The sequence below is a fragment of the Notolabrus celidotus genome, chromosome 2, assembly GCF_009762535.1.
Source record: "Notolabrus celidotus isolate fNotCel1 chromosome 2, fNotCel1.pri, whole genome shotgun sequence".
Classification (NCBI taxonomy): domain Eukaryota; kingdom Metazoa; phylum Chordata; class Actinopteri; order Labriformes; family Labridae; genus Notolabrus; species Notolabrus celidotus.
Window position 1 is genome coordinate 38,747,668 of NC_048273.1, and position 14,918 is coordinate 38,762,585.

General features: G+C 41.7%; 1 protein-coding gene across 1 annotated transcript; it reads left to right on the plus strand.

The window, feature by feature from the left end:
• The first annotated feature begins 243 nt into the window (after window positions 1-243).
• senp5 (SUMO specific peptidase 5) lies at window positions 244-14,307 on the plus strand. The gene is made up of 10 exons (XM_034707465.1): window positions 244-374; window positions 2,277-4,028; window positions 7,462-7,567; window positions 8,025-8,172; window positions 10,881-10,928; window positions 11,061-11,138; window positions 11,269-11,406; window positions 11,731-11,814; window positions 12,543-12,593; window positions 12,825-14,307. The coding sequence occupies exons 2-10, from the start codon at window positions 2,522-2,524 to the stop codon at window positions 12,933-12,935; spliced, it is 2,271 nt and encodes a 756-aa protein (XP_034563356.1). The 5' UTR covers window positions 244-374; window positions 2,277-2,521; the 3' UTR covers window positions 12,936-14,307.
• Window positions 14,308-14,918: the final 611 nt, after the last annotated feature.

The following is a 14,918-nucleotide window of genomic DNA, read 5'->3' on the forward strand; positions in this document are numbered from 1 at the left end:
TATTTTATTATTGTTATTATTATTATTTTTTCTTTTATTTATTTATTTATTATTTATTTTATTATTGTTATTATTATTATTATTTTTTTATTATGATTATGATTATGATTATTATAATTATTATAATTATTATTATTATTATTAATTTATTATTATTATTTTGTTTTACTATTATCATTTTATTTTTTCTTGACTGCAAATCCAGCAGGAGTTTGGTTTGAAGGTTACTTCGGGGGAGAATCCGGACGCAACCGAAGATGACCCGAGCCCGAGACTGGGCGCAGTGACGTCATCAATAAGCGACCACAGCTTGGATTGTTGTTTCTTCAAATCGTGGTTAGAGACGAAACTCAGTTTGTTATTTCACAGAAGAGGTACTGTATCATGACGTTTCCTTGTACTTTTCATTATGACTTTTGGCCTATTACCCGAATAACTTAAATGGCTTACTCGCTGCTCCTTTTGTGCCTTTAAACGTCTCCAACTTCCTACTGAAAATGGAGGAAATGTGTTCTGTCGCTGCTTTGTGTTTTCGCCTGTGTTTTGGCAGCTAGCTAACTTAGCTAGCTTCAGTGAAATGACTTACCAATGCAGAACTTTACAAGACTACGACAAATTACACAGTGTGTCGTCTTGTAATGCGTACATATAATGCATTTGATTCCTTGCGTTTGGGTGTCGTCCAGTTGAATGGTACGGAACGACAAATCACCCCAGTCCACGTACTTTCATCTAACTTTGCAACTAGGAAATCCAGAAGATGCTAGTGATGGTGCTGCTGTTTTGCAAAGCTTTCAATGATGAATTATTTGCATGCATTTGCAGCACAATTTAATGCCAAACGTCGTTGCTAGGCTGCTAACATCAGCTAATCGACAATTGTATCCTGACTAAATCCCACCACAAAGGCGACATTAATGTTATTGTAAACCAAAAAGAGACAATAATGTCAAGTAGTTCTTAAATAGTCGTGATATATGTATCAACAAGTGTCTTAGTTCGATCTCACACAAATTGGTCATGTGATATATTTGTATTTTAAGATGAAGATAAGAGACAGATTAAGATTAGATTACTGTAGTTGCTGGTTTCGTCTTCAGACTTCCAGTGTCCTCCCAGCAGAATAAGGATTAGCTATCACTGTGGGTAAACATGCATAATAGTGAGAAGGAAACCTGACCTCCCTCTCAAAGGCAGTGGCTTATTGAATTAACATGACACTGTGCTCCAGAGAGGATCATCAGCAGGCGAAGGACAATCCTTTCAGTGTTAAGATTGAAACTGTTTTTGGCTTTAACTTGACTGTTATTATTCCCACATGGACCTGAACGTGACTAACATCTTATTACTTTCTCAACGTGTGAAATTATCCTTTGATATGACTGACAAACCAGGCACAGGGATGTGACGGGACGGGGCACTTTTATTTCTCATGTTAGATTTGTTCTTAACCCATCTTTTAGAACAGATTGCGTGTCAAACATTTTGTCCTGTCTTCTTTTTAGTCTATTTTTTTATGCTATAATTTTTATTATAAAAGCTGTGAAATCTAAATATTGAGCATGAATAATTTGCTTACATTTCTTTTATTTTTATTAAAAATCGATTCAATCAGGAAAAGCTTCATTGAGATTAAAAATGTTTGGTGCAAGAGTGTCCCAGCTCAGGCAGGCGGCAGCAGCTCATTTTAAAGAGTGAGGGCGCTAAATCATGAATTGGACATTAATATAAAATGATCGCTAAAATTAGCAACACCATCACTAATGCTGGGTGTTTTTAACCCGATATTATATACCCAATAAAAAGGACTTGTCATCAAATATGACACTATATGACAAATCAGAGTAGTGTTCTTTTATTTTCAACTGTGCCATGTCTAACAAAATGAAAACAATGTATCATGGGGGGACCCTGTAAAAAAGCTCCAAAATTACTGAATAATTTGAATTCAAGACCAAAACTTCCTAAATAAAAAATGATGAAACTGGAAACTTGGTGTTCGGTCCACCCATTCCTGGGACATTTGGCACAGTCTCCTTGACACACAAACAGCTGCAGGAGACAGAAACAAAAAGTCAGTATTGCCGGGTGAAAGTCACCCGACCACGTGCCAGTAGGAAAAAGTGGGTTTTGGAATAGGGAAACACCCACGGCTTCAAAGACGATGCTGTGCTGGGTGAAAGTTAGCACCACTTCTCCTTGTTCTCTTCTCTGTATTCTCACTCCCCATTGTTTCCTCCATGCTCTATAACATATTCTGTTTATATCCCATACAGAGGCCCCCCTTCACTGAGGACTGCTAAATACCTGCTACGTTCTTGTCTGCTGTTTCTCCTGCTCTGGTGATAAAAGCATAAGAACGACTTCACCGTCACTGAAGAACTGTGGGGGGAAGTGTCAGGATATCAAAAGTTGGAAAGAAGAAACTTCATCAAGACTTCAGAGGATCACAGACGAGGAGAGGTCAGGAGTGAGGAGAGGAGGTGTTGGGGATGGGGTTGAAGAGCCACAGGAGGACGTCATGGTTCACAGCGGCTCTGCATCCCCAATGAAAACAACACCATCAGCTTCACCCCATTTAACTGTCTCTGCTACAGCACCCAGTCTGGTTCCTCTCGTGCCCCCTCCTGGAGATACAACAGATCTGGACCTCACCCCAGCTCCTGCCAAACTCCTCGCAACAGATCTCACCTCCAACTCTGATTTAACCCAGCCCTCCACTCCGACTCCTGCAGATGCAGAGCCTCCTGTTGTAACCCCCGCTCAAGCAATAACTAACTCGAGCCCGGCTTCGGCTAGGACTTTGACGCAGACTCAGACCCCTGTTCGAGGTCTGGCAAATGGCCGCACATCTGGCAGGAAGAGGACTCCTAAGGCCTGCGACTGCTGTGGCCCCAACGGCAAAGGACATAATGATGGTATATCAGGCAGAGGGAGGGGGAGAGGAAGAGGGAGAGCGAGGGGAAAGGGAAGGGGTACTTATGGTGACGAGTGGGACACCCCGAAACGAAAAGTTGGCAGCCTGCTGACAAAAAGCAACAGTTTGGATTTGACCAATGAGAAGGTGGAGGAGGCAGAGGAGGAAGTTGACAAATATGAGGAGTTGCAAAGGACTCCAGTAGAGGCGGACAGTCAGGCACAAACACCTGTTGCTCTCCCTGTCACATTGTCACAGCAGGTGGAACCAACAAGGAACTTTTCTGCTCAAGTGAAAGTGGATGCACCGAAAAAGGAGGAGTTTTCAAAAGAAGGGTCAGGGTCAGCTGGTGCAGGAGGGAAAGCAGGTGGCGATAGCAGGGATGTGGAGGTGAGATTTTCAGGAGTGGCTGGCAGGGGAGCGACAGGAGTTCGAGGTAGAGGATGGAGGGGACCATGGGGAGCCTCGTCTGCTTTCAAAATCGAAGTAGAAGGCGGGATAAAGAGGGAAGGTTTAGGTGGGTTTGCCATCACTAACCAATCGTTTGCCATACCTCGATCAATGCTGATACCGAGGCAGGTGAAAATTAAAGTCGCAGAGAAGGATCACGGAGGACAGCTTGACCTCATCACAACGAATTCTCCTCTTGGAAACGGAGAAACTGTTAACCTCTCTGACTCTGAGCCTGAAGAGGAGGCGAGGGATGGCAACATCACCGTGAGAGAAATGGAAAACGGAGTACTGTCTATCTCACAGCACTCAGAGTCTCCTCTGGACCTGGACTCTGAGATGCAGGTGGACCAGACTCCTGACCAAACAGACTTAGGATCTGTAGCATTAACTCTGTCCAATGGAGATGCCACAAATGAGGACCACAGCACCACGTTAATGGAGGTGGAAACTTCTCATCCATTAAAGGTTGTTCCTCAGTGCCAGGGTCCTATCACAATAGACGGCGAGCAGCACCGCTGGGCATTAAGAGACCACTGGCTCTACTGTCAGACCGGAACCTGGGAGAAGAAGGAGGGGATGGAGGAGGCGTCTAGACCGGAGGGGGATGGAAAGACACAGGATGAAGAAAAGCGAGAGCAGCTGATTCATACGATCCACGGTAAGACATGTTTTGAGATGAACTCCCTCCCAACATCTTAACTTGTTAAAATGATATATGGTTAATGTTTGATCTTTTGATGCATGACCTTAGGGCTAAGAGCGGAGGATAGCTTTATGTGTCATGTGACATGACATCCAGAAAACATGCTTCCTCTCCACAAAGACTCGAAACTGTTGTGATTCCATATGTGAGAGTTTTTGGGGGTATTTTTTTCTTTTTGTTCTTATTTTTTAATTTTTACAAACAAATTTTATAAAATAGTTCACAAGACATTTTTGTCAACAGGTGTACCCACATTTTTTTGCTTTTGCTTTAATGTCGTGGTCGTGAAATGAGGAATAAAGCACTTCTTATGTAGAGAAGATGCTTGATTATTAAAAAACAAAAACAACTTTTAAATCGAGATATTTGCATTTAGTCGACTAAACATCTAGTTGTCACCAGACTTGTCAGTTAATCAGATTATTATCTTGAACATTGTAGGCCTGAATGCTGGTAGTGTGTTGGGTCTAAGTTGTAGCCCCGCCTCCCGCCTGATATAAACAAGCTCAGATGACAGATGGCATCTAGTAGCACAGCAGTATTTTGATCTAGTATGGAGATAAAAGTTGTTAGTAGGGTTTTAAAATTCCAGGATTTTTCAAAGTTGGAAACTTTCCATGGGAATAAACCAGGAATTTACTAGATTGAAAGTTGGCTCTTAAAGCTGGGGTTGGTAATCAGATTTAGATCCACTTTTTGTTATACTGGTTAAAATGATCTTTATGTCCTGATGGCAATCAATACATAATGTGTTCTTAAAAAAGAGGTAAGAAAAGCTGCTATCTACAGCCGGAGTAAACCTGGGAAAAAACCAACCAATCACCGTTTTTGGGTCCCAAAATTTTGAACCATTCAAATCCCGTCCTGCCGTTCTGCCCGCCTCCTGCGCGTACATTTCCTAGCGTGCACTCTGAGTCCCCGTCTCCTGCCTCTGCTTCCCCTGACTCTACTGACTGCCCCTCTCGCTCGACCTCGGGCCTGTCCCCTCTGACCCGATGAGGAGCTTTGCTCAGGACTGTAGTCCGGATCAGAGGATGACGAGCCGATTGGTGAACACGTTGAGCTAGACGGAGTCATGAGGAAATGCTACATTCAAATTCATGCTAGTTATAGTAATAGGGAACTTAATAATCCTGACTAAAACAACCAGATTTCATGGAAGTGCAGTTGAATATCTCTGCTATTCCTCCATCATATGAAGCACAGATGATTTCTATTTTGGATGGATGTCTGCTTATAACAAAACAAATATTTATGCTTGGATACGATACCTTTCTATTAAATTACCCTTAATTCCTATAAATTCCCATAATTCCATGGAAAGTTTCCAATTTGGAATATTTCCAAAACTCCCCAGCTTAACTCCCCATGGAAATTTACCGGAAACTTTCCACCCCTTTGCAACCCTAGTTGTATGGAGGCTGTGTCTGGTTAAACTGTCACACCACAACTCATCTGGTAATGCATAACCAGCACAGGCATGTGGACGTTAACCTGAGGTCTTAAGACTTTGTGGTGCTAGCTCTGCTAATGGTCACAGCCCTCAGCAAACTACTTTGACACAGCTTACCTGCACACTCTTTGATCTCATGTTTAGCTGTGTTAAATCATTTCCTCTGTTTAGACTTGGGACTAGTTGCTTAGCTGGAATTTAAATTTAATTTAAGTGACTAAAAGAAATGAGTCTCTTAGAAACATCCTTTTTAACGACTTGTTTTCATAACAGAGTTTGATCAGCATCATCAGGCCAGCAGCGCAGAGATGGAAAAGTGACCGAAGCCATGCCACTCCATAGCTAGTGGCAACTTCTCTTGTGATGGGTCTTAAAGTCATCTTACATCAACATGTTTGATAACTTTGCTTTGAAGACAAAAATTGTCTTTTGACTACACTTCTGAAAAATCATTTTCCAGCCGTTTTGAAATCCAGTCTATTCAAACACAAACTTTAGACTAAATTATTTTCATTGAAATAAATAATCAATACTGCACTTAATTGGCTTCTAAGTACATCTAGCATACACTACCAGTCAAAAGTTTGTAAACACCTTCTCATCCAAGGGTTTGTATTTATTGTAATGATTGTAAACACTGTAGATTAATACTGAAGACATCTAAACTATGAAAGAACATATATGGAATTATTGAATGAACAACAAAGTGTTCAACAAAGCAGAATCTGTTTTATATTTTAGATTCTGTAAAGTAGACCCCTTTTTCCTTCATGACAGCTTTGCACACTCTTGGTATTCTCTCAGTCTGCTTCATGAAGTGGTCTCCTGGAATGGTTTCTAATGAACATGAGCCTTGTCAAGAGTTCATTTGTAGAATGACTTGCCTTCTTAATGTGTTTGAGACCATCAGTTGTGTTGTTCAGAGGTAGGGTTAGTACACAATGGATAGCCCTATTTGACTACTGTTGTAATCCAGATTATGGTAAAAACCAGATTACTTCAGTATTAATCTCCAGTGTCAAAAATAATTAAAATAAATAAAAGCCATTGAATGAGAAGGTGTGTCCAAACTTTTGACTGGTAGTGTATATTTAGCATATATATATTTCCTCTCAACCACACTTCGTTGAAAAAAGGAGAACTCAATGATAATAGAGAAGCTATATTAGTCAGCTTCCTTTTTCTTGTGCGGCAGATTGACTAACACTGCTCTTGAGATGACTCTGATCCTTTAAGTCTACATCACAAATCATATGTATGTGTTTGAATAGACAGGATTTCAAGACGGTTGGAAAAGGATTTTTGAGAAGCATAGTCAAAGATGATATTTGACAGTTTAAAAAAAAGATGTATCATCAAATGAGAATGTAAGACTGTTGGAACACTGATCACAAGAAACACAGCTGAGTTCCTGACATGTTGGTAGAGAACGGCTCCTGGTGCTGTTTTTGGAGCGGTGTGGCGCAGCAGGCCACAAGCTGCAGAGTGGCGTAGCACAGGCCAGTTTTTGATCTCCCTGTCACTCTCTCCTCAGAATGAAACAGAAATGTGTTTTTTCACTTTAAAAAGACAACATGAGTCTCATTCATGCTCGCACTCCTCTTTTACTGAAGTTGTGTCTTTCCTCTGAGACAGTATCATGTTGTCTTCAGCACTTGTGGGCATGCAGCCGCAGCTTTTACACAAACAAACAGAAACCATTCTACTTTAGGGTTGTCAAGGTTATTCAAATATCAGCTGTGTGTGATGACTTTGTGACTCCTCTGACGTGTAGCAGTGCTGGAGTTTATAAGCACACAGGCATTCATTTTAGAAACACTGTGGGTTTAAATTTCATGAATAAAATGGATCAGATCTCTCCAAAACAACATGTCTCAGTTGTTTATCTTGAGATCAGATGATTCAGTGATTTTTATTCCCTTCTCTTCCTTTCAGAGTTCCTGGAGAGCTTCTACATTAAGTACGGTGGTTTCATTCCTCTCAGTGAGGCCGATGTCCTCGAATACCTGAAGAAGAAAGGCAACTGTGACCTCGGCAACAGGTAAGAACAAGCACACTCACAAAAACACAAACTGCCTTAAATCTTGAAGAAGCTCTGAATGCTTTCTGCTTCTGCTGCAAAACAATAAAGCAGGGACAATAAACCAAAAACTCTTTGCACTGAATATGAAAGCTTTCTTTATTTGTGTATCCTTGAGGTTGAGTTGCAGATTAATAAGCTTACGTCATTCTTAGAAGATGAGAACATGATGACACATAATGTAATAAAACACGTCCGGTCAGCTGAGTGTTTTCAGAGGGACCAGTTCAGGAGCAGAGGAACACTCCAGCTTTTTTTCTCCTTCTTGTTTTTCCAGGAAGTTATTTTTAATCTCTGACCTTGTGGCGTCTCTCTCCTTATCTGAGCCTGTCGTATTCTTCCTCTCTCCTCTGAAGATATGAGAAACCCTTCAGGCGTTTGCATAAAATTTCTCTTCTTGATGTTTTGTTTTTCGAAGGGGACTGGACATCAAAGGGGAGATGAGTCGATACAGGGCAGCGTTGGCCTCCGCTCCTGTCGCAGGCTTCATGGTGACATATAACAAACACACTCTGAGCCTGGAGGACCTCGGCACGCTGGAGGAACAGAACTGGCTCAATGACCAGGTGAGGAGACGTGAAAGAAGTTCCTCGAGTGTCCACATGAGGCTGGCTCAGGAAGAAACAGAAACCACATACAGTCATGGCCAAAAGTTTTGAGAATGACACAAATATTACATTTTCACAAAGTCTGCTGCTTCAGGGTTTTTAGGTGTTTTTGTCAGATGTTTCTATGGTATAATGAAATACAATTAGAAGCATTTCAGAAGTATCAAAAGCTTTTATTGAGAATTACACAGAATTCATGCAATAAGTCAATATTTGCAGTGTTGACCCTTCTTTTTCAAGACCTCTGCAATTCTCCCTGGCATGCTGTCAATCAACTTCTGGACCAAATCCTGACTGATGGCAGTCCATTCTTGCGTAATCAATGCTTGGAGTTTGTCAGAATTTGTGGGTTTTTGATTGTCCACCCGCCTCTTGAGGATTGACCACAAGTTCTCAATGGGATTAAGATCTGGGGAGTTTCCTGGCCAAGGGCCCAAAATCTTAATGTTTTGTTCCCCGAGCCATTTTGTTATGACTTTTGCTTTATGGCAAGGTGCTCCATCATGCTGGAAAAGGCATTCTTCATCACCAAACTGCCCTTGGATGGTTGGGAGAAGTTGCTCTCGGAGGACGTTCTGGTACCATTCTTTATTCATGGCTGTGTTTTTAGGCAAGATTGTGAGAGAGCCCACTCCCTTGACCGAAAAGCAACCCCACACATGAATGGTCTCAGGATGCTTCACTGTTGACAAGAGACAGGACTGATGGTAGCGCTCACCTCATCTTCTCCGAACAAGCCTTCCTCCAGATGCCCCAAACAATGGGAAAGGGGATTCATCAGAGAAAATGACTTTACCCCAGTCCTCAGCAGTCCAGTCCCTGTACCTTCTGCAGAATATCAGTCTGTCCCTGATGTTTTTACTGGAGAGAAGTGGCTTCTTTGCTGCCCTCCTTGACACCAGGCCTTCCTCCAAAAGTCTTCGCCTCACTGTGCGTGCAGATGCACTCACACCTGCCTCCTGCCATTCCTGAGCAAGCTCTGCACTGGTGGTGGCCCGATCCCGCAGCTGTAACACCTTCAGGAGACGGTCCTGGCGCTTGCTGGACTTTCTTGGGCGCCCTGGAGCCTGTTTGGCAACAATTGAACCTCTCTCCTTGAAGTTCTTGATAATTCGATAGACGGTTGACTGAGGTGCAATCTTACTCGCTGCTATAAACTTCCCTGTTAGGCCCTTTTTGTGCAATGCAATGATGGCTGCACGTGTTTCCTTGCAGGTAACCATGGCTAAAAGATGAGGAACAATGGTGTCATGCACCATCTTCCTTTTAAAGTGTCCAGTCACTCAATCATGACAGATTGATCGCCAGCCTTGTCCTCATCAACACCCACACCTGTGTTAATGTGTGTGACACCTGTGTGTCATTGAAATGATGTTAGCTGGTCCTTTTGTGGCAGGGCTGAAATGCAGTGGAAATGTGTTTTTGGTGATAAAGTTCATTTTCAAGGCAAAGAGGGACTTTGCAATTAATTGCAGTTGAGCTGATCACTCCTCATAACAGTCTGGAGTATATGCAAATTGCCATTCTAAAAACTGAAACAGCAGACTTTGTGAAAATTAATAGTTGTGTCATTCTCAAAACTTTTGGCCATGACTGTACACACTAATTCAAAGAAGACGATCTTTACAGCAGAAATAAACATGTTTACAGCCTGGATCAAAAAACGATTTTAGTCTGAATAGATCATTTTTCTATCGATGCACACTGTACGAGGGGTGAATTATTTCATAACCCAGCAGTTTAGAAGATATTAAGATTACCAGTTTTCCATTATGAGAGGCACAGCTGACTTGATTGACAGGTGGGAGCACTGTAGCTGTTAGTGAGGAGGCTCACACTAGCTCCACAGAATCAGGTCGATTTCCAACATGGCACCCACCGACGATTGGCTTCAAAACAGTGTTTCAGAAACAGATGGGTGATGTCACAGATACTACGTCTATTTATCATGCAGTCTATGGATAAAAGCATAGATATAAACAACAACATACATTAACATAACAAAAGAGAGCAGACCATTACAAAGACTACAGGCCACTGAAATCTAATATTTAGAGAGTTCAGGGTAACTGGGTACATCTTGTGTGTGTAGGAAGTTAGATGTTAGTGAACGTCTTACATATTATGTATTTGTGTGTTTGTGTGTTCGTGGACATGCTGAATTACTCTGTGATGATGTGGCTTATAAGTGTGATTTATGGAAAGATATAATAAAGATAAATAGATATTTAAATAACTGTATAATAACAACAACACATAATAAATAAATAAAAATATGTTATACATAAAAAGAATATATGATAAATACATAACAAATAATGCATAATAAATACATATAAAATAATAATAATACATCATTAACAAAAAATAAAATTATATATATATATTTTAATACATAATAAATACATTTAAAAATTAATACACATTAAATAAATATAAAATAAAATTACTGTACCAAGATACTTTCAGAGGTTCATTTGAAAACAATCTGCAAATGTGGCTGTGAGTCCATTTACAAAATCATCCTGGCCACAAACTAGATATGTCAAAGTAAAAGCCAGCAGTCTGTCCAAGGTCTTAAAAGGTTTTATCTGAAACTGCATAGAAATATCACTTGTGTTGTCTCTTTGTTGGACAGTCTTAAATGTCTTTCTTTGTCTGTTCAGATAATCAACATGTATGGAGAGCTCATCATGGAGGCGACTCAACACAAGGTAAGAGTCGGTGTTTGAAGGACTCTAATATGAAGACTGATATTTGTATTCTTAGAGATGGTTTTCATTTGATTAATAGATATTAGAATGCTGACCGTGTCATGTGTTAAAATGTTGTTCTTTCTCTCTCAGGTTCATTTCTTCAACAGTTTTTTCCACAAGCAGCTGGTGGCCAAGGGTTATGAAGGAGTGAAGAGGTGGACTAAGAAAGTAAGGAGGAGGACAGCAGCTTGGATCAGTTTTCATTTGTTTTTAATAATTCTCTAAAGTCATAAAGAAAAGCTGGAAAATCTGCCTTAATCTTTCCCTGATAATCTGACCTTCTGTTAACTGTTCCCAGGTTGACCTGTTCTCCAAGTGGCTGTTGCTGTTTCCCATCCATTTAGAAATCCACTGGTCCCTCATTACGGTCACAATGGCGACCAAAACCATCAGTTACTACGACAGCCAAGGCATCGTCTTCAGACACACCACAGATGTGAGTACCTCCGATGACATCTTAAAATTTAAGCTCAAATTTTGTAGATGATGGATTTTGAATCATGGACAACATGTTATTTTTCATGATGAGTCTACATCTGAACGACATCATACTTTGATGGTACATGAGTGGATTGATCGGGCGCTGGTTGGCCTGGGGGTTTAAGCCTTCACCCTTCATGCTCAGGCTACAGTCCTTGTTGTGGCCATCACGTCATGTTTTCTTGGTTCCTCTTTCATAATAGCAAAACTCTGTTCTCTCTCTCTGTCTGTCTGTCTGTCTGTCTGTCTGTCTGTGTGTGTGTTTGTCGTTCCCTATCAGAACATCTTAAAGTACCTTCTGTCTGAAGCCAGAGAGAAGAAACAGACCGCTTTCCAGAGAGGCTGGAAGATTACCATCATCAAGGTAACTCAGAACTCCAAACCCTGACCAAATCCCACCAGATCCATGTCCGATCCGTCTCCGATCTGTCACAGCAGCGGATCTGATAGGTTTCTATTGTAGTCAATGTGTTAACTTCCACTGGATCCGCTCTGTTGTGATCCGTTGTGATGCTGGAGCATGTTGAATCAATCTCGACAGAGAAGATGGAGCGGGACAGGAAGTCAGGTTTCACCAAAACAAAATGAAAACATCTGGTTTATTTTCAGAATAAAACACTCTGTGTTATCGTTAGATTCTTTTTAACTTAACTATGACAACAAAAGGTCATTCTCAGAGGAGGGCGGCCTGCAGTCAACAGGTCAGAGGTTTTCAGAGGACCAGAAAGACAACATTGATGAAGAGAGGACAAGGAGGAGAATCCTCCTACAACGGGAAAACCCTTGGTCCCATGACTCCAGCTGACTGGCGATCTGGTGGAAGCTCAATGGGTCATTTATATTTACTGCCTCAGTTTACAATAGTCCAGTTCAACAGTATATTGCCAACTTTCTCATGTTAAACAGAAGACGAGGGAATTCAAAGTTCTTTACAAAGACTAAATAACTGTTGATGAAACACTTTGAACACTTGAGCACATCACTGAAGAATGTTTTAAATGCCTATAAAGAATACAGACTTCTATAATAGTGTTATTTCTGTGTCCTCCTCTGTCTGGCTCCCTGCCTGCCTGTGACTCATTGACTCTTCAGGGGATTCCTCAGCAGAAAAACGACAGCGACTGTGGAGTTTTTGTCCTCGAGGTGAGACATTATTTCATCTGTCTGTATCTCCTTTGTTCACCCTTTTCTCTTTTTGTCATCCTCACCTCAGAGCCAAGAATGCCTCTCTCTCTTCACTGTATGAAACATTTTCAATCTGCATCCTCATTGACTTCACTTTCCCTACACAAATGGAATGCTACAACATTTAATGCTAAACTATCTCTGGTAAGGGACTGTTTTCCTCACTGCTTGTCTTTCTCTGTCCGTCAGTACTGCCGCTGTCTCTCTGTAAGGCAGCCTCTGCAGTTCAGTCAGGAGGACATGCCTCGAATACGCAAGAGAATCTACAAGGAGCTGTGCGACTGTCACCTCACCAAGTAACTGATGGTACAATGGACGCCTTCTTCTCGCTGACTGCTTTTCCAGTAATTTGCAACAGTTGGTGCGAGTCCGTCAGAGGACCTGTTTCAATGTCAGCCTGTTACATAAGCTAACACAACCTGGACATGTGTAAGCCACGGAGCCCTGCTCGTCCTACCTGTGTGACTGACAGCAGAGGGGGGTGGGTCATCCAGACTTTTGGAGTTTAATCACAGCTTGTAGCAGAGAAGATTTGGACATGCGAAGAACTACTGATGTGGCTCCTACTGACCTGCTGAAGTGCAGGACCTCAGACCCATCAGGGGGTCTTTGCAGTATACATGTGCACACCTGTGATGTGTTTCATGGTAAAACAGCCACCTTTAGGGTGTCAGTAGATCTCTGACTTTGACTTAGGACACAGGCGTCGGACCAGCCTGGACCAATGGGACGGAGCTTCCATCCCGACTCGAGTGGCCTTACCTCCTGGACGGCCATTTTAACCATTAAAGACATTTTTAGGTTTGTTTTAAGCTGGACTCTTCAGCAGTATCATGCTTACCGTTATCTGCTCGTTTTCTAACATGTTATTAAAGATAGGATGCGCAAATCAGTGGACCAGACGTTCACTTCTAACTTGAAGGTTTCATTCGGCCTCTTGGACTTCAGATATTTGCACCGTGAGAGGCCGATCTATTGAAGAGATATCAACTGAATGTACTGATCACGTATTCTTCCTGGCTGCCTCGGGAGGTTGGAGATTGAGCACCGTGCAGGCTCATGGCACACTCTGGCTGTGGCTTGAAACAGGGATTTAATTTACCAGTTCTGTTTTGTTTTAAGTACAAGGTTTTTTCACACCTAGCTCCAAATAACTTCCTGCGACAGTTCCAGTTTTCTCACCGCATTATTTCCTGAGATTAGTTCTGTTTAGCTGTGATCACGGGTTCTGCACATGTTTTTCCAGCCGTTTGATAAAACTGTACATTTGGATGCATCTATTTGATATTTGAGTTGTGTCTCAAGCTGGTTCAAGCATTTCACACGGAGCTGTACGCGAGGACCAACGTTTATGATTTTAACCCGACAGTTTCTCTTTGATAACTTTATATTTTTACGGGCCTCTGCCTCACATGGATGCTTCATCATGGGTGCTGAGCATCATTGTTACAGATTGGCCTCTGAACTGTAAAACAAGTCGACCTCAGCTGTTTGATTAAACCTTCTGTCCAACCCGGGTTCAGTTGTTATTTTCACGTATATACATATTTGCATATTGTGTTGTAAGTTCACTGGTCTACTGCTGTACACGCTTGCTTTGGCTGAAAACCACAAAGGTTTCTGGACTGTTTTTATTGTTCTTATTAAAAGCTGATACCGCTGGGAACTTGAATTTTTATACCATACTTGTGTTGAATATGAATGCACACTTGAGATCAAAAACTGCTTCAATTACAAGGTTTAGAAGAGACAGAAAGGCAGAAACAGGCAGGTTGTTTTCTCTCACACTGCACATCTATTTTTCTATCAAACAAAATAACCGTCTGACCGTGACCAAGCGTGCCGGATACGGCCCTGGTGGGGAGGCTTTCAGCAGTGTGACTGCCCCCTGGTGGCTGGCTGCAGTATAGGTCAAAAAATCCGTCTCTCCCATTCATTTGAATGGGGGAGCAGTCAAACTTTAAAAAATAAATACACGTCGTACGAATGTTTCTCACATCCGTATGCTGTGGTTATATGTAGTTAGTATTTGACTGTTTTGTGTTCAAGGCCTCTTTTTTCTGAAAAGTTTATTTTTCGTTAGTTATTAGAGTTAAAAAAACGGGGTTTTACTTCTGGGTTTCCTGTGATTCACAGCCGCCGTAGAGAGAAACTTCAAAGGACACATAGCGTCTTGTGATGTCACGCTGTAGGGCGGAGCTTATTACAAAGGCTTCACAGGCTCTGGCTGCACAATGGCTGCGCCCAGGAGAGGGATTTTTTGGCTTCAGAACTGTACAACGG